Source organism: Pristis pectinata, chromosome 34, assembly GCF_009764475.1.
Source record: "Pristis pectinata isolate sPriPec2 chromosome 34, sPriPec2.1.pri, whole genome shotgun sequence".
Classification (NCBI taxonomy): domain Eukaryota; kingdom Metazoa; phylum Chordata; class Chondrichthyes; order Rhinopristiformes; family Pristidae; genus Pristis; species Pristis pectinata.
The window spans coordinates 771706-798376 of NC_067438.1; the positions used below are offsets into that span (position 1 = coordinate 771706).

Genomic DNA, 26671 nt, shown 5'->3' on the forward strand with positions numbered 1-26671 from the left:
CCATGTGCAGAGCACTGCAGAAAGAGTCGCTGGTTACCTCCTTGTCACTGCTGCAGCTGCTGAACCCATACACATTCTACAGTGAGATGGAGAGCTGACACTTGCCCAGGCTGGGGTGTCCTGAAACAAGGGACGGTATTTCAGAATCAGGGGTCTCTCAGGACAGAGCAGGATAAATGTTTCTCCAAATGGGTGGGGAATTCTGCATCCCAGAATACTGTGGGAATTCTCTCACTGATTACATTCCAGACAGAGGTTCAGAAGTTTGGATATTAAGAAAATGAGGGGATGGGGCTAGTGCAGGAATGTGGAATGTAGATCAGGGAGAGTGCAGGTGCTGGAATCTGGAGCAAAAGTCAAACTGCTGGAGGAACTCTGTGAGTTGAGCAGCATCTGTGGGGGAAAATCGTCAATGTCTCCGGTCGCAACCCTGCATCAGGACTGAGAGTGGAAATGACTGGTATATACAAGCGAGGGGGAGGGGTGGGGCAGGGCTGATAGGTGATAGGTGGAAGAGATGAGGGAGGGGTGCGAGGGCAGTAATGAATCTCTGTAACGGGTGGGGAGAGAATGGCAAAGTTGAACAAAGGGAGAGAGAACCGAGGTGGACCGGTCAGAGTAGGGATACCATTGGGCTGTAGGCTACTCCAAGTGGAATGCAGGGCGTTGGTCTTCAGGCTTGTACTTGGCCTCACTATGGAGGCCGAGGACAGACAGGTGGGTGTGGGGGTGAGAAGGCAGTTGAAGTGACATACAACTGAAGCTCAGGACGGTTGTTGCGGGCAGCGAGAGGTGCTCTGCGAAACGGTCGCCCCGTCTACCCTTGGTCTCACCGATGTAGAGGAGCCCACATGGCGAGCAGTGGGACCAGGGTGGAGGAGATACACGTGAATGTCTGCCTCACCTGGAAGGGTTGTTTAGGGCCCTGGGTGGTAGTGAGGGAGGAGGTGCAGGGACAGGTGTTACACCTCCTGCCACTGCAGGTGAAAGTGCCCGGGGTCAGCGGTGGGTGAGCGGAAAGGGGAGGGTAGATCACCCTGATATGTCTGAATGGTAGAGCAGGGCCGATGGGATGGGGATGGCCTTTTCCTGTTCCTATTTCTATGGTCCTTGTGAACTTGTGTTTACAACTTTCAGGTGTTTTATAGAACGTTTCCCCGCAATGTCTGTGTTTGTGAAGATGGTTCGTGGGAATATAAGGAAAAACATCGCCAAGTTCCGTGATGTCCTCACTGAGCAGAATGCCAACTTCATCAAATCCAAATCTTCTTAGCGAATTGCGTTAGGTAGGTCACAGAACTGAGCATATGGTGGGGATGGTTATGTGATGAATGGCCCACTGAGCAGAGGAACTGTCCCGCAGACATTTGCCAGCACTCGGTGACTGACCGCATGGCTTGTTAGACAACACTTGTGGACCAGAAATTATTCCCCTTTCTCTGGCTGGGATCCCTTAACATATTTTCCAAGAATAAACACTGAAGCATTTTGTCCTGGTTATGAGGGGACCATTTGACGGAGAACATAGAACAGAACATACCTCAGGACAGGACCTTCGGCCCACAATGTCAATGTAAACTAATGCACGTGTCTGCACATGGTCAACATCTACCTCCACACCCTGCTTTTCATGTCTGTCCAAGTGTCGAAGATCAAACAGACTATTTCCCATTCCTTGGTCCATTTCCCAGCTGACGAAGATCCCTCTGTAATTTTCAATGAACTTCTTCACTATCTATGATCTCACCTATTGTAGTGCCATCTGCAAACGTACTACCCATGCCTTGTACATTCTTATGCAAATCTTTGATAGAAACGATGAACCAGAATGGGCCCAGCACCAATCCCTGTGGCACACTGCTGGTCACAGACTCCAGTCTGACAAACACCCTTGCAGCATCTCCCTCTACTTCCCACCGTTGTCAGTTATGTGTCCAATGAGTCCTGAAGGTTGCAGCGTGCCCAGACGCAAGGTGGGCTGCTTTGTCCCCAGAATTGCAGAGTGCACAGCTGAGGTGTCAGCTGATCAACTTCACCAAGCTCCCTCTCTGCACAGCTGACCCCTTAATTCTTGTCCTGCTTCAGGCTCCTCGAACGCATCGCACCCACAGAAGCCAGTGTTGCATGCTCCGCTGGCAGGTAGATGACAGTGGAACGCGGTGTCTGTAACCGTGTGGGTAGGGGAGAGTTTGTAAATGAATTAAAGGTGCTGCTCTGTTGATGGGGGATGCGTTTGATGATTGAATGAGTGCAGTTAGAGAGAGTGAGGGAGGGAGGGAGACAAACAAATTGGGGATGGAAAGCTGTGAAATGCAGGTGAGAGTGTTGCAGAGCCTCGACACCAAAGGCAGACTGGTGGAAAGGCCCAACGGGTCGGGCAGTGTGTGTGGGGAGAGAAAAGCTGGGTCAGTGTTTCCAGGGAACTGCACAGCGGGATTTTCCGCTTCTGACAGAAAGAGTGATGCGGAGTTTGGTGGGAATTTTGAACTTGACATTGAGTGCTGAAAGGCTGCAGCGTGCCCAGACGGAAGGTGGGCTGTTGTTCCTCTGGCTTCTGCTGAGCAGCTTTGCACCAGTTGGGAGGTTCGGTTGGAGAAGGGATGTGGAATTAAAGAGAGAGGTAACTGGAGGATGTGGGTTTACTAATTCTCTATTTTCTCCCCAATTAGGAACATACATTCATTTTTAACTCGGCTTTTGGCGTTATTGCGTCAGTAAGTGGAAGAAGAACACTTTGTCTGTGAGCGGGGCGGGAATGAAATCTGATCCTGGTCTCAGTTGCGCTTTCCTGTCCCCTCCCCGTCACCCCTCATGTGCCAGTGCCCCAGGAACCTGTCCGTCTCTGAAGAAACACAAGGACTAAACGTACATACCGGCATTCTGAACGCAGCGGCCGGCAGATCGCGGCACCGCACGCACTATCCCACTGTGGAGGTCTGCCCTCCTCGTTGTCCTGTCTCCCTGCAGGTGTATTTCATGCACCATCTGTTCTAGCTGATCGGGATCGCTCTGGTCTCTGCATTTGCTGGTTTCCCACTGCTCGAGCTGTGAAATATTCCACTGTGGGGTTTGTGGATTTGTTCCCCACCACCCTCACTCCTGACAAACCATTTGTTCTCACACATCCCACAGTCACTCAGCCCCACTTCACATCTTCTTGTCCGTAACATGTGGAACCTTTCCACTGTCCCACCTAAAGGCAACACTTCACCCCCACACACCGTGAAACTCACTGTGTGGGAGGGAGAATTGTGTACGTGTTGTGCTGAGCTCTGGCACAGAGTCTGTCTCTGTGGCTTAGAAGGGAAGGGGTGGGGGCGAAGAGGAGAGCGAGAGTAACAGGGGATTCGTTGGTCAGGGGAATAAATCGGAGATTCTCTGGACGAGATCGAGACTTCCAGATGGTATGTTGCCTCCCAGGTGCCAGGGGCAGAGATGTCTGAGATTGTGTCCACAGCATTCCGAAGTGGGAAGCTGAGCAGCCAGAAGTTGTGGTACACATTGGTACCTGCGACATAGATAGGATGAAGGATGGGGTCCTGAAGAGGGAATATAGGGAGGGAAGGTGAAAAGCAGCACCTCAGTGGTAGTAATCTCTGGATTACTGCCTGGGCCATGTGCCAGTGTAGAGGAAGAAGGAAGCATACTTGAGAGTTAGGAAGTAAAACACAGGCAAGGCTCTTGAGAATTATCACATAGCCCGGAAGGAGCTTAAGAAGGGACTTAGGAGAGCTGGAAGGGGACAAGAGAAGGCCTTGGTGAGTAGGATTAAGGAAAACCCCAACCAAAATGTATGTGGGGAACGAGAGGATGAGGGGAGGACCTCAGGGATAAAGAGGGAAATGTGTGTCTGGATGCAAGGAGGTAGGGAAGGTCCTTAATGAATATTTTGCTTCAATGTTCACTAGAGAGAGGGACGTCAACGAATGTGATGTCAGCGTAGAACAGGCTAATGTGCTGGATCATGTTGAGGTTAAGAAAGAGGTAGTGTTGGAGCCTCTGAAAAACATTAGCATAGATGTCCCCTGGACTGGACGGGATATAGCCCAGGTTACCACAGAAGTGAGGGAAGAGATTGCTGGGGTGTAGATCTGAAACAGTGACTCTGATGAAGGTGGCGCCCGTGTCTTTCCGCCAGGGTAAGTGGAAGCGGATCGGTGTGTGTGAGCGGGGCGGTAATGCAGCAAAGGCGCTGCAGTACTGGTGGGGGGCTCATCCTGAAGGAGGGGTGGGAATGTCAGGATCAGCCCCCAGCCGGTACTGCACGCCTTTGGTCCACGTTTGGCCCACATCCCTCTATACCTTTCCTATCCATGCACCTGTCCAGGTGTCTTTTGAACGTTGTCACTGTACCGGTCATAACCACTTGCTCCGGCAGCTCGTCGCATAAACACACCACGCTCTGGGTGAAGAATTTGTCCCTCAGGTCCCTTTCAAATCATTCAGCCCTCACATTAAACATCTGCCCTCTAGATTTTGGTTCCCTTTCACCGGGAAAAAGAGTGTGTGCATTCACCCTATCCATGTGCCTCATGGTTTTATATACCTATGACTGGTCACCCCTCAGTCTCCAACCTACCAAGGAATAAAGACCCAGCCTGCCCAACCTCTCCCTGTAAGTCAGGCCTGCATGTCCAGGCAACATCCTCGTAAATCTTCTTTGCACCCTTTCCAGCTCAATAACACCTTTCCTACAGCAGGGTAACTGGACCTGTGCACAATACTCCTGGTGCATTCTCAGCAACGTCTTGTACAACTGTATCATAACCTGCCAACTCCTCTACCTAATGCCCTGACTGGTGAAGGCCAGCAAGTTAAACGCCTTCTTCAGCACCCTGTCTATCTATGACTTCACTTTCAGGGAACTATGCACTTGTCATCTTCGAACCCTCTACTCTACAACACTGTACAGGGCCCGACTGTTCACTGTGAAGGTCCCACCCTGGTCTGACTTCCCAAAAACTCACTCCTTGTACTATATAAATTGAAAGCCATTTCCCATTCATCGGTCTATTTCCCAGCTGATGAAGATCCCTCCATTATTTTCGATGAACCTCTTCACTATCTATGATCCCACCTATTGTAGTGTCATCTGCAAACATACTACCCATGCCTTGTAGATTGTCATGCAAATCTTTGATAGAAACGATGAACCTGATGGGCCCAGCACCAATCCCTGTGGCAAACCGCAGGCCACAGACTCAAGTCCGAAGAACACCCTTGCAGCACGTCCCTCTACTTCCCACCATCGTCAGTTATGTGTCCAATGAGTCCTGAAGGCTGCAGCGTTCCCAGACAGAAGGTGGACTGCTGTTTGTCGGCAGAATGGCAGAGTACACAGCTGAGGTGTTAGCTGATCAATTTCACCAAACTTCCTCTCTGCACAGCTGACCCCCTAATTCTTGTCCTGCTTCAGGCTCCCCGTGCGCATCGAACCCACAGAAGCCAGGGATACACGCTCCGCTGGCAGGTAGGTGACAGTGGAACGCGGTGTTTGTAACCGTGTGGGTAGGGGAGGAGGTTGTAAATGAACTAAAGGAGCTGCTCTGTTGATGGGGGATGCGTTTGATGATTGAATGAGTGCAGTTAGAGTGAGTGAGGGAGGGACGGAGGGAGACAAACAAATGGGGATGGAAAGCTGTGAAATGCAGGTGAGAGTGTTGCAGAGCCTCGACACCAAAGGCAGACTGTGGAAAGGCCCAACGGGTCGGGCAGTGTGTGTGGGAGAGAAAAAGCTGGGTCAGTGTTCCAGGGAACTGCACAGCGGGATTTTCCGCTTCTGACAGAAAGAGAGAAGCGGAGTTTGGTGGGAATTTTGAACTTGACATTGAGTGCTGAAGGCTGCAGCGTGCCCAGACGGAAGGTGGGCTGCTGTTCCTCTGGCTTCTGCTGAGCAGCTTTGGACCAGTTGGGAGTTGGTTGGGAGAAGGATGGGGAATTAAAGTGAGAGGTAACTGGAGGATGTGGGTTTACTAATTCTCTATTTTCTCCCAAATCTGTAACAGTGAACCAGAAGAAGGTGTCTTTCTGCCAGGGTAAGTGAAGCGGATCGGTGTGTGTGACCGGGGAATTAAATGCTGCAAAGGGGCTGCAGTACTGGTGGGGGGCTCATCCTGAAGGAGGGGTGAGAGCATCAGGATCAGCCCCCAACCGGTACTGCACGCCTTTGGTCCACGTTTGGCCCACATCCCTCTGTACCTTTCCTATCCATGCACCTGTCCAGGTGTCTTTTAAACGTTGTCACTGTACGTGTCGCAACCACTTGCTCCGACAGCTCATCGCATAAACACACCACGCGCTGGGTGAAGAATTTGTCCCTCAGGTCCCTTTGAAATCTTTCACCCTTCACTTTAAACCTCTGCCCTCTAGATTTTGTTTCCCTTTCACCGGGAAAAAGAGTGTGTGCATTCACCCTATCCATGTGCCTCATGGATTCATACACCTGTGACTGGTCACCCCTCAGTCTCCGACCTTCCAAGGAATAAATCCCCAGCCTGCTCAACCTCTCCCTGTAAGTCAGGCCTGCATGTCCAGGCAACATCCTCGTAAATCTTCTATTCACCCTTTCTAGCCCAATGACACCTTTCTTACAGCAGGTTAACTGGACCTGTGCACAATACTCCTGGTGAATTCTCAGAAAAGTCTTGTACAACTGTATCATAACCTTACAAATCCTCTACCTAATGCCCTGACTGGTGAAGGCCAGCAAGTTAAACGCCTTCTTCAGCACCCTGTCTATCTGTGACTTCACTTTCAGGGAACTATGCACTTGTACTGTTCGTACCCTCTGCTCTACAACACTGTCCAGGGCCCGACCGTTCACTGTGAAAGTTCCACCCAGGTCTGACTTCCCAAAGAGTCACTCCTTGTACTATATAAATCGAAGGGCGTTTCCCATTCTTCGGTCCATTTCCCAGCTGACGAAGATGACCCTGTAATTTTCGATGAATTTCTTCACTATCTACGATCCCACCTATTGTAGTGCCATCTGCAAACATACTACCCATGCCTTGTAGATTGTCATGCAAATCTTTGATAGAAACGATGAACCTGAATGGGCCCCGCACCAATCCTTGTGGCAATCCGCAGGTCGCAAACTCCAGTCCTCAGAATACCCTGTGGCACATATCCGTCTACTTCCCACCATCGTCCGTGATGTGTCCAATGAGTCCTGAAGGCTGCAGCGTGCCCAGACGGAAGGTGGGCTGCTGTTTGTCCCAAGAATTGCAGAGTGCACAGCTGAGGTCTGAGCTCATAAACTTCACCAAGCTCCATCTCTGCACAGCTGACCCCCTAATTCTAGATCTGTTTCAGTCTCCTCAAGCTCATGGGACCCACAAAAGCCGGTGATACACGCTCCGCTGACATGTAGATGACAGTGGAACGCGGTGTCTGTAACCGTGTGGGTAGGGGAGGAGGTTGTAAATGAACTAAAGAAGCTGCTCTGTTGATGGGGGATGCGTTTGATGATTGAATGAGTGCAGTTAGAGAGAGTGAGGGAGGGAGGGAGACAAACAAATGGGGATGGAAAGCTGTGAAATGCAGGTGAGAGTGTTGCAGAGCCTCGACACCAAAGGGAGACTGGTGGAAAGGCCCAACGCGTCGGGCAGTGTGTGTGGGGAGAGAAAAGCTGGGTCAGTGTTCCAGGGAACTGCACAGCGGGATTTGCCGGTTCTGACAGAAAGAGTGATGCGGAGTTTGGTGGGAATTTTGAACTTGCCATTGTGTCCTGAAGGCTGCAGCGTGCCCAGACGGAAGGTGGGCTGCTGTTCCTCTGGCTTCTGCTGAGCAGCTTTGGACCAGTTGGGACGTTGGGTTGGAGAAGGATGTGGAATTAAAGTGAGAGGTAACTGGAGGATGTGGGTTTACTAATTCTCTATCTTCTCCCCAATCAGTAACAGTGACTCAGAAGAAGGTGTCAATCCGCCAGGGTAAGTGAAGCGGATCGGTGTGTGTGCGTTTGGCGGTAAATGCAACAAAGGCGCTGCAGTACTGGTGGGGGCTCATCCTGAAGGAGGGGTGAGAGCATCAGGATCAGCCGCCAACCGGTACTGCACGCCTTTGGTCCACGTTTGTCCCACATCCCTCTGTACCTTTCCTATCCATGCACCTGTCCAGGTGTCTTTTAAACGTTGTCACTGTACGTGTCGCAACCACTTGCTCCGACAGCTCATCGCATAAACACACCACGCGCTGGGTGAAGAATTTGTCCCTCAGGTCCCATTGAAATCTTTCTCCCCTCACTTTAAACCTCTGCCCTCTAGATTTTGTTTCCCTTTCCCCGGGAAAAAGAGTGTGTGCATTCACCCTGTCCATGTGCCTCATGGATTCATACACCTGTGACTGGTCACCCCTCAGTCTCCGACCTTCCAAGGAATAAATCCTCAGCCTGCACAACCTCTCCCTGTAAGTCAGGACTGCTGGTCCAGGCAACATCCTCGTAAACCTTCTTTGCAACCTTTCGACCTCAATGAGACATTTCCTACAGCAGGGTAACTGGAGCTGTGCACGATACTACTGGTTCATTGTCACCAACGTCTTGTACAACTGTATCAAAACCTTCCAACTCCTCTAATGCCCTGACTGCTGAAGGCCAGCAAGTTAAACGACTTCTTCAGCACTCTGTCTATCTGTGACTTCACTTTGAGGGAACTATGCACTTGTACTGTTCGTACCCTCTGCTCTACAACACTGTCCAGGGCCCGACTGTTCACTGTGAAGGTCCTAGCCAGTTCTGACTTCCCAAAGATTCACTCCTTGTACTATATAAATCGAAGGGCGCTTCCCATTCTTCGGTCCATTTCCCAGCTGACGAAGATGCCCCTGTAATTTTCGATGAATTTCTTCACTATCTACGATCCCACCTATTGTAGTGCCATCTGCAAACATACTACCCATGCCTTGTAGATTGTGATGCAAATCTTTGATAGAAACAATGAACCTGAATGGGCCCAGTACCAATCCCTGTGGCAAACCGCAGGTCACAGACTCCAGTCCTAAGCACACCACTGCAGCATGTCCGTCTACTCCCCACCATCGTCAGTTATGTCTCCAATAAGTCCTGAAGGCTACAGCGTGCCCAGACGGAAGGTGGGCTGCTGTTTGTCCGCAGAATTGCAGAGTGCACAGCTGGGGTCTGAGGAAATGAACTTCACCAAGCTCCCTCTCTGCACAGCTGACACCCTAATGCTAGATCTGTTTCCGTCTCCTCAAGCGCATCGGACCCCCAAAAGCCGGGGATACACGCTCCGCTGACAGGTAGATGACAGTGGAACGCAGTGTCTGTAACCGTGCGGGTAGGGGAGGAGGTTGTAAATGAACTAAAGGAGCTGCTCTGTTGATGGGCGTTGCGTTTGATGATTGAATGAGTGCAGTTAGAGAGAGTGAGGGAGGGAGGGAGGGAGACAAACAAAAGGGGATGGAAAGCTGTGAAATGCAGGTGAGAGTGTTGCAGAGCCTCGACACCAAAGGCAGACTGGTGGAAAGGCCCAACGGGTCGGGCAGTGTGTGTGGGGAGAGAAAAGCTGGGTCAGTGTTCCAGGGAACTGCACAGCGGGATTTGCCGGTTCTGACAGAAAGAGTGATGCGGAGTTTGGTGGGAATTTTGAACTTGCCATTGTGTCCTGAAGGCTGCAGCGTGCCCAGACGGAAGGTGGGCTGCTGTTCCTCTGGCTTTTTCTGAGCAGCTTTGCACCAGTTGGGAGGTTCGGTTGGAGAAGGATGGGGAATTAAAGTGAGAGGTAACTGGAGGATGTGGGTTTACTAATTCTCTATTTTCTCCCCAATCCATAACAGTGACTCAGAAGAAGGTCTCGATCCGGCACTGTAAGTGAAGCGGATCGGTGTGTGTGAGCGCGGAATTAAATGCTGCAAAGGCGCTGCAGTACTGGTGGGGGGCTCATCCTGATGGAGGGGTGGGAGCAACAAGATCAGCCCCCAACCGGTGCTGCACGCCTTTAGTCCACGTTTGGCCCACATCCCTCAGTACATTTCCTATCCATGCACCTGTCCAGGTGTCTTTTAAACGTTGTCACTGTACGTGTCGCAACCACTTGCTCCGACAGCTCATCGCATAAACACACCACGCGCTGGGTGAAGAATTTGTCCCTCAGGTCCCTTTGAAATCTTTCACCCCTCACTTTAAACCTCTGCCCTCTAGATTTTGGTGCCCTTTCACCGGGAAAAACAGTGTGTGCATTCACCCTATCCATGTGCCTCATGGTTTTATACACCTATGACTGGTCACCCCTCAGTCTCCAACCTACCAAGGAATAAAGACCCAGCCTGCCCAACCTCTCCCTGTAAGTCAGGCCTGCATGTCCAGGCAACATCCTCGTAAATCTTCTTTGCACCCTTTCCAGCTCAATAACACCTTTCCTACAGCAGGGTAACTGGACCTGTGCACAATACTCCTGGTGCATTCTCAGCAACGTCTTGTACAACTGTATCATAACCTGCCAACTCCTCTACCTAATGCCCTGACTGTTGAAGGCCAGCACGTTAAACGCCTTCTTCAGCACCCTGTCTATCTGTGACTTCACTTTCAGGGAACTATGCACTTGTACTGTTCGTACCCTCTGCTCTACAACACTGTCCAGGGCCCGACCGTTCACTGTGAACGTGCCACCCAGGTCTGACTTCCCAAAGAGTCACTCCTTGTACTATAGAAATCGAAGGGTCTTTCCCATTCTTCGCTCCATTTCCCAGCTGACGAAGATGCCACTGTAATATTCGATGAACTTCTTCACTATCTACGATCCCACCTATTGCAGTGCCATCTACAAACGTACTACCCATGCCTTGTAGATTGTCATGCAAATCTTTGATAGAAACGATGAACCTGAATGGGCCTAGCACCAATCCCTGTGGCACACCGCAGGTCACAGACTCCAGTCCAAGTCGAACCCTTGCAGCATCTCCCTCAACTTCCCAGCATCGTCAGTTATGTGTCCAATGAGTCCTGCAGCGTTCCCAGACAGAAGGTGGGCTGCTGTTTGTCGGCAGAATTGCAGAGTGCACAGCTGAGGTGTTAGCTGATCAATTTCACCAAATCTCCTCTCTGCACAGCTGACCACCTAATTCTTGTCCTGCTTCAGGCTCCCCCTGCGCATCGAACCCACAGAAGCCAGGGATACACGCTCCGCTGGCAGGTAGGTGACAGTGGAACGCGGTGTCTGTAACGGTGTGGGTAGGGGAGGAGGTTGTAAATGAACTAAAGGCGCTGCTCTGTTGATGGGGGATGCGTTTGATGATTGAATGAGTGCAGTTAGAGAGAGTGAGGGAGGAAGGCAGGGAGACAAACAAATGGGGATGGAAAGCTGTGAAATGCAGGTGAGAGTGTTGCAGAGCCTCGACACCAAAGGCAGACTGGTGGAAAGGCCCAACGGGTCGGGCAGTGTGTGTGGGGAGAGAAAAGCTGGGTCAGTGTTCCAGGGAACTGCACAGCGGGATTTTCCGCTTCTGACAGAAAGAGAGAAGCGGAGTTTGGTGGGAATTTTGAACTTGACATTGAGTGCTGAAGGCTGCAGCGTGCCCAGACGGAAGGTGGGCTGCTGTTCCTCTGGCTTCTGCTGAGCAGCTTTGGACCATTTGGGAGGTTCGGTTGGAGAAGGATGGGGAATTAAAGAGAGAGGTAACTGGAGGATCTGGGTTTACTAATTCTCTATTTTCTCCCCAATCAGTAACAGTGACTCAGAAGAAGGTGTCACTCCGCCAGGGTAAGTGGAAGCGGATCGGTGTGTGTGACCGGGGCGGTAAATGCAGCAAAGGGGCTGCAGTACTGGTGGGGGGCTCATCCTGAAGGAGGGCTGAGAGCATCAGGATCAGCCCCCAACCGGTACTGCACGCCTTTGCTCCACGTTTGGCCCACATCCCTCTGTACCTTTCCTATCCATGCACCTGTCCAGGTGTCTTTTAAACGTTGTCACTGTACCGGTCGCAACCACTTGCTCCGACAGCTCATCGCATAAACACACCACGCGCTGGGTGAAGAATTTGTCCCTCAGGTCCGTTTGAAATCATTCACCCCTCACTTTCAACCTCTGCCCTCTAGATTTTGTTTCCCTTTCACCGGGCAAAAGAGTGTGTGCATTCACCCTATCCATGTGCCTCATGGATTCATACACCTGTGACTGGTCACCCCTCAGTCTCCGACGTTCCAAGGAATAAATCCCCAGCCTGCACAACCTCTCCCTGTAAGTCAGGCCTGCAGGTCCAGGCAACATTCTTGTAAATCTTCTTTGCACCCTTTCCAGCTCAATGACACCTTTCCTACAGCAGGGTAACTGGACCTGTGCACAATACTTCTGGTGCATTCTCAGCAACGTCTTGTACAACTGTATCATAACCTGCCAACTCCTCTACCTAATGCCCTGACTGTTGAAGGCCAGCACGTTAAACGCCTTCTTCAGCACCCTGTCTATCTGTGACCTCACTTTCAGGGAACTATGCACTTGTACTGTTCGTACCCTCTGCTCTACAACACTGTCCAGGGCCAACCGTTCACTGTGAACGTGCCACCCAGGTCTGACTTCCCAAAGAGTCACTCCTTGTACTATAGAAATCGAAGGGTCTTTCCCATTCTTCGCTCCATTTCCCAGCTGACGAAGATGCCACTGTAATATTCGATGAACTTCTTCACTATCTACGATCCCACCTATTGTAGTGCCATCTACAAACGTACTACCCATGCCTTGTAGATTGTCATGCAAATCTTTGATAGAAACGATGAACCTGAATGGGCCCAGCACCAATCCCTGTGGCACACCGCAGGTCACAGACTCCAGTCCAAGTCGAACCCTTGCAGCATCTCCCTCAACGTCCCAGCATCGTCAGTTATGTGTCCAATGAGTCCTGCAGCGTTCCCAGACAGAAGGTGGGCTACTGTTTGTCGGCAGAATGGCAGAGTGCACAGCTGAGGTGTTAGCTGATCAATTTCACCAAATCTCCTCTCTGCACAGCTGACCGCCTAATTCTTGTCCTGCTTCAGGCTCCCCGTGCGCTTCGAACCCACAGAAGCCAGGGATACACGCTCCGCTGGCAGGTAGGTGACAGTGGAACGCGGTGTCTGTAACCGTGTGGGTAGGGGAGGAGGTTGTAAATGAACTAAAGGAGCTGCTCTGTTGATGGGGGATGCGTTTGATGATTGAATGAGTGCAGTTAGAGAGAGTGAGGGAGGGAGGCAGGGAGACAAACAAATGGGGATGGAAAGCTGTGAAATGCAGGTGAGAGTGTTGCAGAGCCTCGACACCAAAGGGAGTGGTGGAAATGCCCAACGGGTCGGGCAGTGTGTGTGGGGAGAGAAAAGCTGGGTCAGTGTTCCAGGGAACTGCACAGCGGGATTTTCCGCTTCTGACAGAAAGAGTGATGCGGAGTTTGGTGGGAATTTTGAACTTGACATTGAGTGCTGAAGGCTGCAGCGTGCCCAGACGGAAGGTGGGCTGTTGTTCCTCTGGCTTCTGCTGAGCAGCTTTGCACCAGTTGGGAGGTTCGGTTGGAGAAGGATGGGGAATTAAAGAGAGAGGTAACTGGAGGATCTGGGTTTACTAATTCTTTATTTTCTCCCCAATCAGTAACAGTGACTCAGAAGAAGGTGTCACTCCGCGAATGTAAGTGGAAGCGGATCGGTGTGTGTGACCGGGGCGGTAATGCAGCAAAGGGGCTGCAGTACTGGTGCTGGTGGGGGCTCATCCTGATGGAGGGGTGAGAGCGTCAGGATGAGCCTCCAACCGGTACTGCACGCCTTTGGTCCACGTTTGTCCCACATCCCTCTGTACCTTTCCTATCCATGCACCTGTCCAGGTGTCTTTTAAACGTTGTCACTGTACGTGTCGCAACCACTTGCTCCGACAGCTCATCGCATAAACACACCACGCGCTGGGTGAAGAATTTGTCCCTCAGGTCCCTTTGAAATCTTTTGCCGCTCACTTTAAACCTCTGCCCTCTAGATTTTGTTTCCCTTTCACCGGGAAAAGGTGTGTGCATTCACCCTATCCATGTGCCTCATGGTTTTATACACCTGTGACTGGTCACCCCTCAGTCTCCGACATTCCAAGGAATAAATCCCCAGCCTGCCCGACCTCTCCCTGTAAGTCAGGCCTGCATGTCCAGGCAACATCCTCGTAAATCTTCTTTGCAACCTTTCGACCTCAATGACAACTTTCCTACAGCAGTGTAACTGGACCTGTGCACAATACTCTTGGTGCATTCTCAGCAACGTGTTGTACAACTGTATCATAACCTGCCAACTCCTCTACCTAATGCCCTGACTGCTGAAGGGCATCTGTGACTTCACTTTGAGGGAACTATGCACTTGTACTGTTCGTACCCTCTGCTCTACAACACTGCCCAGGGCCCGACTGTTCACTGTGAAGGTCCTAGCCAGTTCTGACTTCCCAAAGAGTCACTCCTTGTACTATATAAATCGAAGGGCGTTTCCCATTCTTCGGTCCATTTCCCAGCTGACGAAGATGCCCCTGTAATTTTCGATGAATTTCTTCACTATCTACGAATCCACCTATTGTAGTGCCATCTGCAAACATACTACCCATGCCTTGTAGATTGTCATGCAAATCTTTGATAGAAACGATGAACCTGAATGGGCCCAGCACCAATCCCTGTGGCAAACCGCAGGTCACAGACTCCAGCCCGAAGAACACCCTTTCAGCATGTCCGTCTACTCCCCACCATCGTCAGTTATGTGTCCAATGAGTCCTGAAGGCGATAGCGTGCCCAGACGGAAGGTGGGCTGCTGTTTGTCCGCAGAATTGCAGAGTGCACAGCTGGGGTCTGAGCTAATGAACTTCACCAAGCTCCGTCTCTGCACAGCTGACACCCTAATGCTAGATCTGTTTCAGTCTCCTCAAGCGCATCGCACCCACAAAAGCCGGTGATACACGCTCCGCTGACAGGTAGATGACAGTGGAACGCGGTGTCTGTAACCGTGTGGTTAGGGGAGGAGGTTGTAAATGAACTAAAGGCGCTGCTCTGTTGATGGGGGATGCGTTTGATGATTGAATAAGTGCAGTTAGAGAGAGTGAGGGAGGGAGGGAGGGAGACAAACAAATGGGTATGGAAAGCTGTGAAATGCAGGTGAGAATGTTGCAGAGCCTCGACACCAAAGGCAGACTGGTGGAAAGGCCCAACGGGTCGGGCAGTGTGTGTGGGGAGAGAAAAGCTGGGTCAGTGTTCCAGGGAACTGCACAGCGGGATTTTCCGCTTCTGACAGAAAGAGAGAAGCGGAGTTTGGTGGGAATTTTGAACTTGACATTGAGTGCTGAAGGCTGCAGCGTGCCCAGACGGAAGGTGGGCTGCTGTTCCTCTGGCTTTTTCTGAGCAGCTTTGGACCATTTGGGAGGTTCGGTTGGAGAAGGATGTGGAATTAAAGAGAGAGGTAACTGGAGGATGTGGGTTTACTAATTCTTTATTTTCTCCCCAATCAGTAACAGTGACTCAGAAGAAGGTGTCACTCCGCCAGGGTAAGTGGAAGCGGATCGGTGTGTGTGACCGGGGCGGTAAATGCAGCAAAGGGGCTGCAGTACTGGTGCTGGTGGGGGGCTCATCCTGAAGGAGGGCTGAGAGCATCAGGATCAGCCCCCAACCGGTACTGCACGCCTTTGGTCCACGTTTGGCCCACATCCCTCTGTACCTTTCCTATCCATGCACCTGTCCAGGTGTCTTTTAAACGTTGTCACTGTACCGGTCGCAACCACTTGCTCCGACAGCTCATCGCATAAACACACCACGCGCTGGGTGATGAATTTGTCCCTCAGGTCCGTTTGAAATCTTTCACCCCTCACATTAAACCTCTGCCCTCTAGATTTTGGTTCCCGTTCACCGGGAAAAAGAGTGTGTGCATTCACCCTATCCATGTGCCTCATGGTTTTATACACCTGTGACTGGTCACGCCTCAGTCTCCGACGTTCCAAGGAATAAATCCCCAGCCTGCACAACCTCTCCCTGTAAGTCAGGCCTGCAGGTCCAGGCAACATTCTTGTAAATCTTCTTTGCACCCTTTCCAGCTCAATGACACCTTTCCTACAGCAGGGTAACTGGACCTGTGAACAATACTTCTGGTGCATTCTCAGCAACGTCTTGTACAACTGTATCATAACCTGCCAACTCCTCTACCTAATGCCCTGACTGTTGAAGGCCAGCACGTTAAACGCCTTCTTCAGCACCCTGTCTATCTGTGACCTCACTTTCAGGGAACTATGCACTTGTACTGTTCATACCCTCTGCTCTACAACACTGTCCAGGGCCCGACCGTTCACTGTGAACGTGCCACCCAGGTCTGACTTCCCAAAGAGTCACTCCTTGTACTATAGAAATCGAAGGGTCTTTCCCATTCTTCGCTGCATTTCCCAGCTGACGAAGATGCCACTGTAATATTCGATGAACTTCTTCACTATCTACGATCCCACCTATTGTAGTGCCATCTACAAACGTACTACCCATGCCTTGTAGATTGTCATGCAAATCTTTGATAGAAACGATGAACCTGAATGGGCCCAGCACCAATCCCTGTGGCACACCGCAGGTCACAGACTCCAGTCCAAGTCGAACCCTTGCAGCATCTCCCTCAACTTCCCAGCATCGTCAGTTATGTGTCCAATGAGTCCTGCAGCGTTCCCAGACAGAAGGTGGGCTGCTGTTTGTCGGCAGAATTGCAGAGTGCACAGCTGAGGTGTTAGCTGATCAATTTCACCAAATCTCCTCTCTGCACAGCTGACCCCCTAATTCTTGTCCTGCTTCAGGCTCCCCGTGCGCTTCGAACCCACAGAAGCCAGGGATACACGCTCCGCTGGCAGGTAGGTGACAGTGGAACGCGGTGTCTGTAACCGTGTGGGTAGGGGAGGAGGTTGTAAATGAACTAAAGGAGCTACTCTGTTGATGGGGGATGCGTTTGATGATTGAATGAGTGCAGTTAGAGAGAGTGAGGGAGGGACGGAGGGAGACAAACAAATGGGGATGGAAAGCTGTGAAATGCAGGTGAGAGTGTTGCAGAGCCTCGACACCAAAGGCAGACTGGTGGAAAGGCCCAACGGGTCGGGCAGTGTGTGTGGGGAGAGAAAAGCTGGGTCAGTGTTCCAGGGAACTGCACAGCGGGATTTTCCGTTTCTGACAGAAAGAGAGAAGCGGAGTTTGGTGGGAATTTTGAACTTGACATTGAGTGCTGAAGGCTGCAGCGTGCCCAGACGGAAGGTGGGCTGTTGTTCCTCTGGCTTCTGCTGAGCAGCTTTGGACCATTTGGGAGGTTCGGTTGGAGAAGGATGTGGAATTAAAGAGAGAGGTAACTGGAGGATCTGGGTTTACTAATTCTCTATTTTCTCCCCAATCAGTAACAGTGACTCAGAAGAAGGTCTCGATCCGGCACTGTAAGTGGAAGCGGATCGGTGTGTGTGAGCGCGGAATTAAATGCAGCAAAGGGGCTGCAGTACTGGTGGGGGGCTCATCCTGATGGAGGGGTGAGAGCGTCAGGATGAGCCCCCAACTGGTACTGCACGCCTTTGGTCCACGTTTGGCCCACATCCCTCTGTACCTTTCCTATCCATGCACCTGTCCAAGTGCATTTTAAACGTTGTCACTGTACGTGTCGCAACCACTTGCTCCGACAGCTCATCGCATAAACACACCACGCGCTGGGTGAAGAATTTGTCCCTCAGGTCCGTTTGAAATCTTTTGCCCCTCACTTTAAACCTCTGCCCTCTAGATTTTGTTTCCCTTTCACCGGGAAAAAGAGTGTGTGCATTCACCCTATCCATGTGCCTCATGGATTCATACACCTGTGACTGGTCACCCCTCAGTCTCCGACAACATCCTCGTAAATCTTCTTTGCACCCTTTCCAGCTCAATGACACCTTTCCTACAGCAGGGTAACTGGACCTGTGCACAATACTCCTGGTGCATTCTCAGCAACGTCTTGTACAACTGTATCATAACCTGCCAACTCCTCTACCTAATGCCCTGACTGCTGAAGGGCAGCAAGTTAAACGACTTCTTCAGCACACTGTCTATCTGTGACTTCACTTTGAGGGAACTATGCACTTGTACTGTTCGTACCCTCTGCTCTACAACATTGTCCAGGGCCCGACTGTTCACTGTGAAGGTCCTAGCCAGTTCTGACTTCCCAAAGAGTCACTCCTTGTACTATATATATCGAAGGGCGTTTCCCATTCTTCGCTCCATTTCCCAGCTGACGAAGATGCCCCTGTAATTTTCGATGAATTTCTTCACTATCTACGAATCCACCTATTGTAGTGCCATCTGCAAACATACTACCCTTGCCTTGTAGATTGTCATGCAAATCTTTGATAGAAACGATGAACCTGAATGGGCCCAGCACCAATCCCTGTGGCAAACCGCAGGTCACAGACTCCAGCCCGAAGAACACCCTTTCAGCATGTCCGTCTACTCCCCACCATCGTCAGTTATGTGTCCAATGAGTCCTGAAGGCGACAGCGTGCCCAGACGGAAGGTGGGCTGCTGTTTGTCCGCAGAATTGCAGAGTGCACAGCTGGGGTCTGAGCTAATGAACTTCACCAAGCTCCGTCTCTGCACAGCTGACACCCTAATGCTAGATCTGTTTCAGTCTCCTCAAGCGCATCGCACCCACAAAAGCCGGGGATACACGCTCCGCTGACATGTAGATGACAGTGGAACGCGGTGTCTGTAACCGTGTGGTTAGGGGAGGAGGTTGTAAATGAACTAAAGGCGCTGCTCTGTTGATGGGGGATGCGTTTGATGATTGAATGAGTGCAGTTAGAGAGTGTGAGGGAGGGAGGGAGGGAGACAAACAAATGGGTATGGAAAGCTGTGAAATGCAGGTGAGAGTGTTGCAGAGCCTCGACACCAAAGGGAGACTGGTGGAAAGGCCCAACGCGTCGGGCAGTGTGTGTGGGGAGAGAAAAGCTGGGTCAGTGTTCCAGGGAACTGCACAGCGGGATTTTCCGCTTCTGACAGAAAGAGTGATGCGGAGTTTGGTGGGAATTTTGAACTTGCCATTGTGTCCTGAAGGCTGCAGCGTGCCCAGACGGAAGGTGGGCTGCTGTTCCTCTGTCTTCTGCTGAGCAGCTTTGGACCAGTTGGGAGTTGGTTGGGAGAAGGATGGGGAATTAAAGTGAGAGGTAACTGGAGGATGTGGGTTTACTAATTCTCTATTTTCTCCCCAATCAGTAACAGTGACTCAGAAGAAGGTGTCACTCCGCCAGGGTAAGTGAAGCGGATCGGTTTGTGTGAGCGGGGCGGTAAATGCAGCAAAGGGGCTGCAGTACTGGTGGGGGGCTCATCCTGAAGGAGGGGTGAGAGCATCAGGATCAGCCGCCAACCGGTACTGCACGCCTTTGGTCCACGTTTGGCCCACATCCCTCTATACCTTTCCTATCCATGCACCTGTCCAGGTGTCTTTTAAACGTTGTCACTGTACCGGTCGCAACCACTTGCTCCGACAGCTCATCGCATAAACACAGCACGCGCTGGGTGAAGAATTTGTCCCTCAGGACCCTTTGAAATCTTTCACCCTTCACTTTCAACCTCTGCCCTCTAGATTTTGTTTCCCTTTCACCGGGAAAAAGAGTGTGTGCATTCACCCTATCCATGTGCCTCATGGTTTTATACACCTGTGACTGGTCACCCCTCAGTCTCCGACGTTCCAAGGAATAAATCCCCAGCCTGCACAACCTCTCTCTGTAAGTCAAGAGCGCTGGTCCAGGCAACATTCTTGTAAAGCTTCTTTGCACCCTTTCCAGCTCAATGACACCTTTCCTACAGCAGGGTAACTGGACCTGTGCACAATACTCCTGGTGCATTCTCAGCAACGTCTTGTACAACTCTATCATAACCTGCCAACTCCTCTACCTAATGCCCTGACTGCTGAAGGGCAGCAAGTTAAACGCCTTCTTCAGCACCCTGTCTATCTGTGACTTCACTTTTAGGGAACTATGCACGTGTACTGTTCGTACCCTCTGCTCTACAACACTGTCCAGGGCCCGACCGTTCACTGTGAACGTGCCACCCAGGTCTGACTTCCCAAAGAGTCACTCCTTGTACTATAGAAATCGAAGGGTCTTTCCCATTCTTCGCTCCATTTCCCAGCTGACGAAGATGCCACTGTAATATTCGATGAACTTCTTCACTATCTACGATCCCACCTATTGTAGTGCCATCTACAAACGTACTACCCATGCCTCGTAGATTTTCATGCAAATCTTTGATAGAAACGATGAACCTGAATGGGCCCAGCACCAATCCCTGTTGCACACCGCAGGTCACAGACTCCAGTCTGAGTCGAACCCTTGCAGCATCTCCCTCAACTTCCCAGCATCGTGAATTATGTGTCCAATGAGTCCTGCAGCGTTCCCAGACAGAAGGTGGACTGCTGTTTGTCGGCAGAATTGCAGAGTGCACAGCTGAGGTGTTAGCTGATCAATTTCACCAAATCTCCTCTCTGCACAGCTGACCCCCTAATTCTTGTCCTGCTTCAGGCTCCCCCTGCGCATCGAACCCACAGTAGCCAGGGATACACGCTCCGCTGGCAGGTAGGTGACAGTGGAACGCGGTGTCTGTAACCGTGTGGGTAGGGGAGGAGGTTGTAAATGAACTAAAGGAGCTGCTCTGTTGATGGGGGATGCGTTTGATGATTGAATGAGTGCAGTTAGAGTGAGTGAGGGAGGGAGGGAGGGAGACAAACAAATGGGGATGGAAAGCTGTGAAATGCAGGTGAGAGTGTTGCAGAGCCTCGACACCAAAGGCAGACTGGTGGAAAGGCCCAACGGGTCGGGCAGTGTGTGTGTGGGGAGAGAAAAGCTGGGTCAGTGTTCCAGGGAACTGCACAGCGGGATTTTCCGCTTCTGACAGAAAGAGTGATGCGGAGTTTGGTGGGAATTTTGAACTTGACATTGAGTGCTGAAGGCTGCAGCGTGCCCAGACGGAAGGTGGGCTGCTGTTCCTCTGGCTTCTGCTGAGCAGCTTTGGACCAGTTGGGAGTTGGTTGGGAGAAGGATGGGGAATTGAATTGAGAGGTAACTGGAGGATGTTGGTTTACTAATTGTCTACTTTCTCCGTAATCAGGAACAGGAACTCAGAAGAAAGTGGCGGCCGTGGCTCTCTGCTAGGGTAAGTAGAATTGGAGCAGTGTGTGCGAGCGGGGCGGTAAATGCAGCAAAGGCGCTGCAGTACTGGTTGGGGGCTCATCCGTTCGGAGGGGTCTGACCCCTCCGACAGTGACGGACAGAAGCCCCTCTCCTCATGCTGCCTCTCCAAGAGTAAGGTGGTTCTGTTCTGCAGGGTCTTGCTTCGCTTCTTCATCTACTGTGTGTGGTAACATGTGGAGTGCTCTGTGCCGTTGTGGTCTGCTCAACTGACGTAGGTAGTGACGGTGGAGACAGTGCAGCGGAGAATGACTGTGGTGGATCATCAGCGGCTGGGCTGCCATCTGAGAGATTTAGAGCAGACCCGACTGTTCTTGAGAGTTCAGAATAATTGGAGATTTGTCTGTTGGGAAGGAAGGAACGGGCGGTGAGAGATTACACTGTTGGGTATGTTGTACACTGTAATAGCAGTTCGAATACACAGAGAGGAGGAATTCTTCAGGGAAATCACAGGCAGTCCTGGTTCTGTCCCTAGGAACTGACTTCCCCGTCAGTCAAAGTCATCTGTTTAATTCGTATCGGAGCGCTTTGCATACATACCCTATCATTCTGCCATAACGAAACACGTGGAGTGTATACTGTATCATCAAACCCTTTATTGTTACATGTTGCTTGAAAAAAGCTTTAAAATGTGGATGAGTTTGCTCAAGGTCAGATTTCCCTGAGTTTGGCCATTCGTTACCTGGGAAGCCCCTGTCAGGTGAAGTGCACAAACTGTGGTGTGGTCGTAACATGGGGTTTTAATCATCCTTTTGTCAGCTGGATGGTCCATGTGTTAAGAGCAGGAAGGATGAAGGGTTTCTCAAATGTATCTCCAGGTTAATTTTCTTGACCACTATGTTCCTAGTCCAGTGAAGAAAATGACCTCACTGGATCTGGGGTTCTGGGGAATGAAGGGTTTCAAGGGTAGCTAGTTTGGGTAGGGGAGCATTCGGATAATAGTGATCATAATATGGTTTGAGTTCTGGTTAACTGTAAAAATGGAGAAGGAGAAGTTTAAAGTAAAGATAATGTACTATTGGTATTGGTATTGGTTTATTATTGTCACTTGTACCGAGGTACAGTGAAAAGCCTGTCTTACAAACCGATCGTACAGGTCAATTCATTACACGGTGCAGTTACATTAAGTTAGTACAGAGTGCATTGAGGTAGTACAGGTAAAAACAATAACAGTACTAAGTGTCACAGCTACAGAGAATGTGCAGTGCAATAAGGTGCAAGGTCACAACAAGGTAGATCGTGAGGACAGCGTCCATCAGTGGCACAGGTGAAGGGGAACCCAAGTTTGACAGGACTTTGGTCTCCTCCTAAGGGAGAGATGGTTCGGGTACAGTTGAGGCACATCCCATGAGGGACAGAGGAAGAACAAACCAATCCAGAGTTCACTAAATGATCAAAAGTATACAGAGCAAGGAAAAGCCAAAAGACGCTCCTGGGTTCGAGTGTTGGTTTGTTAATACCAGTGAGAACCAGCTGGCATACAAAAGGGTGCGAGGGAAATGAAATCTAAAACAAAGCAACAAGACCATGTGAGGGAAAATTGTCTGTCACTGTTTGCAGAGAAATGGTGAAAGGGAGGAGTGGGGCCCATTCTGGGCAAGCATTGCAACTTGCACATGGATGCTGTGGGCCCCGTTAGGTACTGAATGAGTATGTTGCTTTTCTCTGACAAGACAAGAACTACAGGCTGTTGAGCCTAACATCGGTTGTGGGAAAGTTACTGGAGGGGATTCTGAGAGACAGGACCTGCCTGCATTTGGAAAGGTGAGGAATGATTACGGGTGGTCAGCACAGCCGTGTGCATGGGAAATTTTGTCTCTTGAATGTGATTGAGTATTTGAGGAGGTGACCAAGAGATTTGGCAAGTGAAGAAGGTCGTCTAAAGTTACGTCAGGATCTAAATCAACCGGGAAGGTGGGTCTAGGAGTGGCGGATGGAATTTAACTCGGTCGTGCAAAGCAATGCATTTTGGGAAGTGAAACCAGGTCAGGACTTACACAGTGAATGCTAGGGCCCTGGGGACTGTTGTAGAACAGAGAGACCCAGGGAGACAGGTACATAGTTGTTTGAAAGTGGTGACACAGAGAGACAGGGTGGTGAAGAAGGTGTTTGGCGCGCCGGCCTTCTTCAGACAGGACACTGAGTACAGGAGTTGGGACGTCATGTTACAGCTGTACAAGACGTTGGTGAGGCTGCATCTGAAGCATAGTGTGCAGTTCTGGTCACCACCGATAGGAAAGATGTGATTACGTTAGAGACGGTGCAGTAAAGATGCACAAGGGCGTTGCTGGGACCGGAGGGCTTGAGTTATGAGAGGCTGAACAGGCCGGGACTGTTTTCCCTGGAGTGAAGGAGGCTGAGGGGCGACCTCATAGAGGTTTATAAAATCGTGAGGGTTTATAAGGTGGACGGTCACAGTGTTTATCCCAACGTAGGGGAATCTAAACTAGAGGGCAGAGGTTTGAGTTGAGGGGAGAGATTTAAAAGGGACCTGAGGGGCAGGGGTTTCGCACAGAGGGGGGTGGGTGTGTGAACGAGCTGCCAGAGGAAGGGGTAGAGGTGGGTACATTTACAATGTTTAGGAACATTTGGACAGGGATTTGGGCCAAATGCGGGCAAAAGAAACATGCTGGCTGGTACGGGACTTCCTGTGCTGTATTACTCTGGTTGCCCAACGCACCAGTGACGCCTCTTCTCCACACTTGCCCGGTCAAACATCCCCAGTCGTTTGGGAACGGTTCACTGCAGGGTCCGTCACCTTTCTGCCGGTCAGAGTCTTCCGTTCAGTGAAGGGACTTCTACTCCTCTCGGGCGGTTTAGTCTAACCTTTTTTTGTTCCAATTTTCAGGTGGGAAATCTGGTTCCTTGTGAAGCCCAGCGACGATTAATCATCGCGGGAGACACGCGAAGCCGTACGGAACTCCCCGCCCTGCTAAACACTGCTTTCTCAGCTACTAACATGCTCCCAATACCGGCTCATAATAATCACAAGACTGCGCACTTCACCCAGACTGACATCGGCTCCCTGCGACTGGCCCGGGTGCGACCATCACCCAGTCCGCGTCACACACCGGTCATCCCAGGCACGGCCACCGGACCGGGAACCCAGTTCTGCGACGTCCTCCGACGGCGATCCTCGGGCTGAGCCTCGTCGTCAGGAATATCGGACCCCGGCGGAGTCGGCGGCACTCAGGATTCCGGGCGGCGTTTGTGGAGGGATGTCCGGCCTGAGAACACCAAGCCCACATCCGCATGGGAGCCAGGACACGGTGCACGGACAGAGATGTCCAGCTCCGGGCTCCTCGTGCCTCTCCGTGTCCTTCCTGCGATCGGGAGTTCCGTCCACAACAGCGAGGACATCCCTTGGGGATGCCCGGGATTGCGGGAGGATAGCTGCCTGGCGTGGCCCCATCTGAGGTCACTGAGGGAGAGTCCACAGTTGGTTATCACACGGCTGCCAACATTGGACCAGTGCACACACTGGGCCGGACCGTGCGCAGAGTTTGATGCCACCCGTCTGCTCAGCTGACTCATTGGACTAACTATCCTGGACTCTCTGGTGATGGAAAGGGTTCTTGTATTTCGACGCTGTTACAGATGCTCACTGTGCAGGCAGTCGCGGCCGCTCCCACTCCGGGCTCGGTGCCAACCCTGCCACGCTGCCGACCTGTATGGCCGTGTAATGATCCAAAGCTGCGTCCCAATGTGCAACTTCTCAGTAAATCTTCAGCTGTTTGCATTAACCGGGTCTCTGTCTCTTGACAACATTCTCTGCCGTGGGTACCGTCAGTGCATTGGGAGGTGTTCTCAGCCGCGCCTCTCGCATCGAGAAGCCGGCTTCCAGGGAAGTGTCAACAGCGGCCTGTCTCCGGGTTCCCCTCCCTCCCTGCCGATTCTCCCCTGCTGCCCACTCCCTCCTGATTCGGTTCACCATGAAGGCACACTTCCAGCAGCCAAAAGCCTGGCGCCAGCTGTCGGTCTCTGCCAACAGCAGCACCCTACTGTTTCCGAGCGTGTGACAAATGGGATAACTCCCCCGAGGGATAGCATGGGCCCGACGGCACAAAGGGCCTCCCGCGTATGGGGATGGATCACTCACCCTGACTGCAGGGAGAGGTGGAGGGGTGGCTCTGGCCGCGGTTGGAGGTGGGCGGATGGCAGGCGGATGACCAGGGCAAGAACCGCCACACACACCGGTCACCCTGGGACAGCGGGGGCTGTCAGACGGCACCGGGTCAGACATTGACACACTCTCCCCACACACACGGCGGAAGCAGCAGGGGAGACGGTGCTAACGGGAGACGGGGAAACCGGGAAGACACGGGGACGGGGGGGGGGACAGGGATTGGGGAACGGGGCGTCACGGGGACCGGGGAACGGGGGTACACGGGGACTGTGGGGGACGGGGCGTCACGGGGACCGGGGAACGGGGGTACACGGGGACTGTGGGGGACGGGGCGTCACGGGGACTGTGGGGGACGGGGCGTCACGGGGACCGGGGAACGGGGAGACACTGACACGCTCTCACTCTAGACACTGGAATTTAGAAGAATGAGAGATTGGAAGTTGAACGCGTCAGGGTAACTGACAGGGTGGGTGCTGAGAGGATGCATCCCCTCTCGAGGAAATCTCGGAGCAGTGAAGCACTGTTTCAGTAGAGGAGGTCACCCATTTAAAAGCAGGTGAGGGTGTTTGTTCTCCCAGAGGGGGCCTTTACCCCAGAGTGCTGTGGAGGTGGGGCCACTGAATATCAGCTTAGAAACAGGCCCTTCCACCCATCATGTCCATGCTAACCATCAAGCTCCCATTTACACCAAGCCGGCACTCAACACCTTGTAATCATCTCACATTCTCTGAACGCCACTCGTCCTCCCATTAAACTGTAATTAAAATTGTTGAACCCATTAAAAGTTTACATGGGTCGTTTTCCAGGAAATTTCCAATGCTATATTCTAAAGATAATTTTACAAGAAAGGCAAACATGACCACATTCCAGAACTAATTCATTAAACTTAATGGTTATTACAGTATTGTTTCCAGCAACACAGAGTATTTTTAAGGAAATCAATTAGAAAAAAACTTACGGTTTCTGCAAATATTTTACCATGAATCATTGACAAAGCAAATGGATAAAACACTAGTCTGTAGGGATGTGCACAAGGTGTCACTCCCCCGTGCCGGAGTTCATTTTACACTGGACAACCGCACTCACCTTTCGTCATTTACTAAAACAAAAGGAAACACGTTTAAATTGTTGCTTTAAGTTCAACTCAGTTTCATCTTGCTCAGCATTTACATTTTCTATTGCTTTTACATTCCAGAAATGCTTCCAATGTGGTCTGAATACAATAGTGGTATCAATACGTTAGCAAGTTATTTATGCTGGGGTAGAGATTTTTAACTCATTGAACAAGGAAGATCTGAGAACATCTCTGCAAAAACAACTTCCGATGTAACTCCAATTTCAGATTCACTATAATTAAGAGATCACTGCAAAGTACAGGACCATTTCTGAACCTTCTGCT

The 26671-nt window shown here is 51.2% G+C and overlaps 1 protein-coding gene across 1 annotated transcript; it reads left to right on the forward strand.

Moving 5' to 3' along the window:
* The first annotated feature begins 2 nt into the window (after positions 1-2).
* On the forward strand, positions 3-24889 carry LOC127585791 (uncharacterized). The gene is made up of 18 exons (XM_052043490.1): positions 3-81; positions 1241-1286; positions 2670-2714; positions 5417-5470; positions 6006-6035; positions 7896-7931; positions 9796-9825; positions 11097-11150; positions 11682-11717; positions 12989-13042; positions 13572-13607; positions 15441-15476; positions 16755-16808; positions 17340-17375; positions 19174-19209; positions 20481-20534; positions 21067-21111; positions 23995-24889. Exons 1-18 carry the CDS (start codon positions 3-5, stop codon positions 24032-24034), a joined length of 801 nt encoding a protein of 266 aa, XP_051899450.1. The 3' UTR covers positions 24035-24889.
* Positions 24890-26671: the final 1782 nt, after the last annotated feature.

What these genes read in the sequence shown, in the direction of transcription:
- LOC127585791 (XM_052043490.1), top strand. Translation starts at nt 3, where the DNA reads ATGTGCAGAGCACTGCAGAAAGAGTCGCTGGTTACCTCCTTGTCACTG. An exon ending in CTTTTGGCGTTATTGCGTCA is followed by an intron (nt 2,715 to 5,416) that starts GTAAGTGGAAGA and finishes GTCCTGCTTCAG; the next exon opens with GCTCCCCGTGCGCATCGAAC. An exon ending in GATACACGCTCCGCTGGCAG is followed by an intron (nt 13,043 to 13,571) that starts GTAGGTGACAGT and finishes CTCCCCAATCAG; the next exon opens with TAACAGTGACTCAGAAGAAG.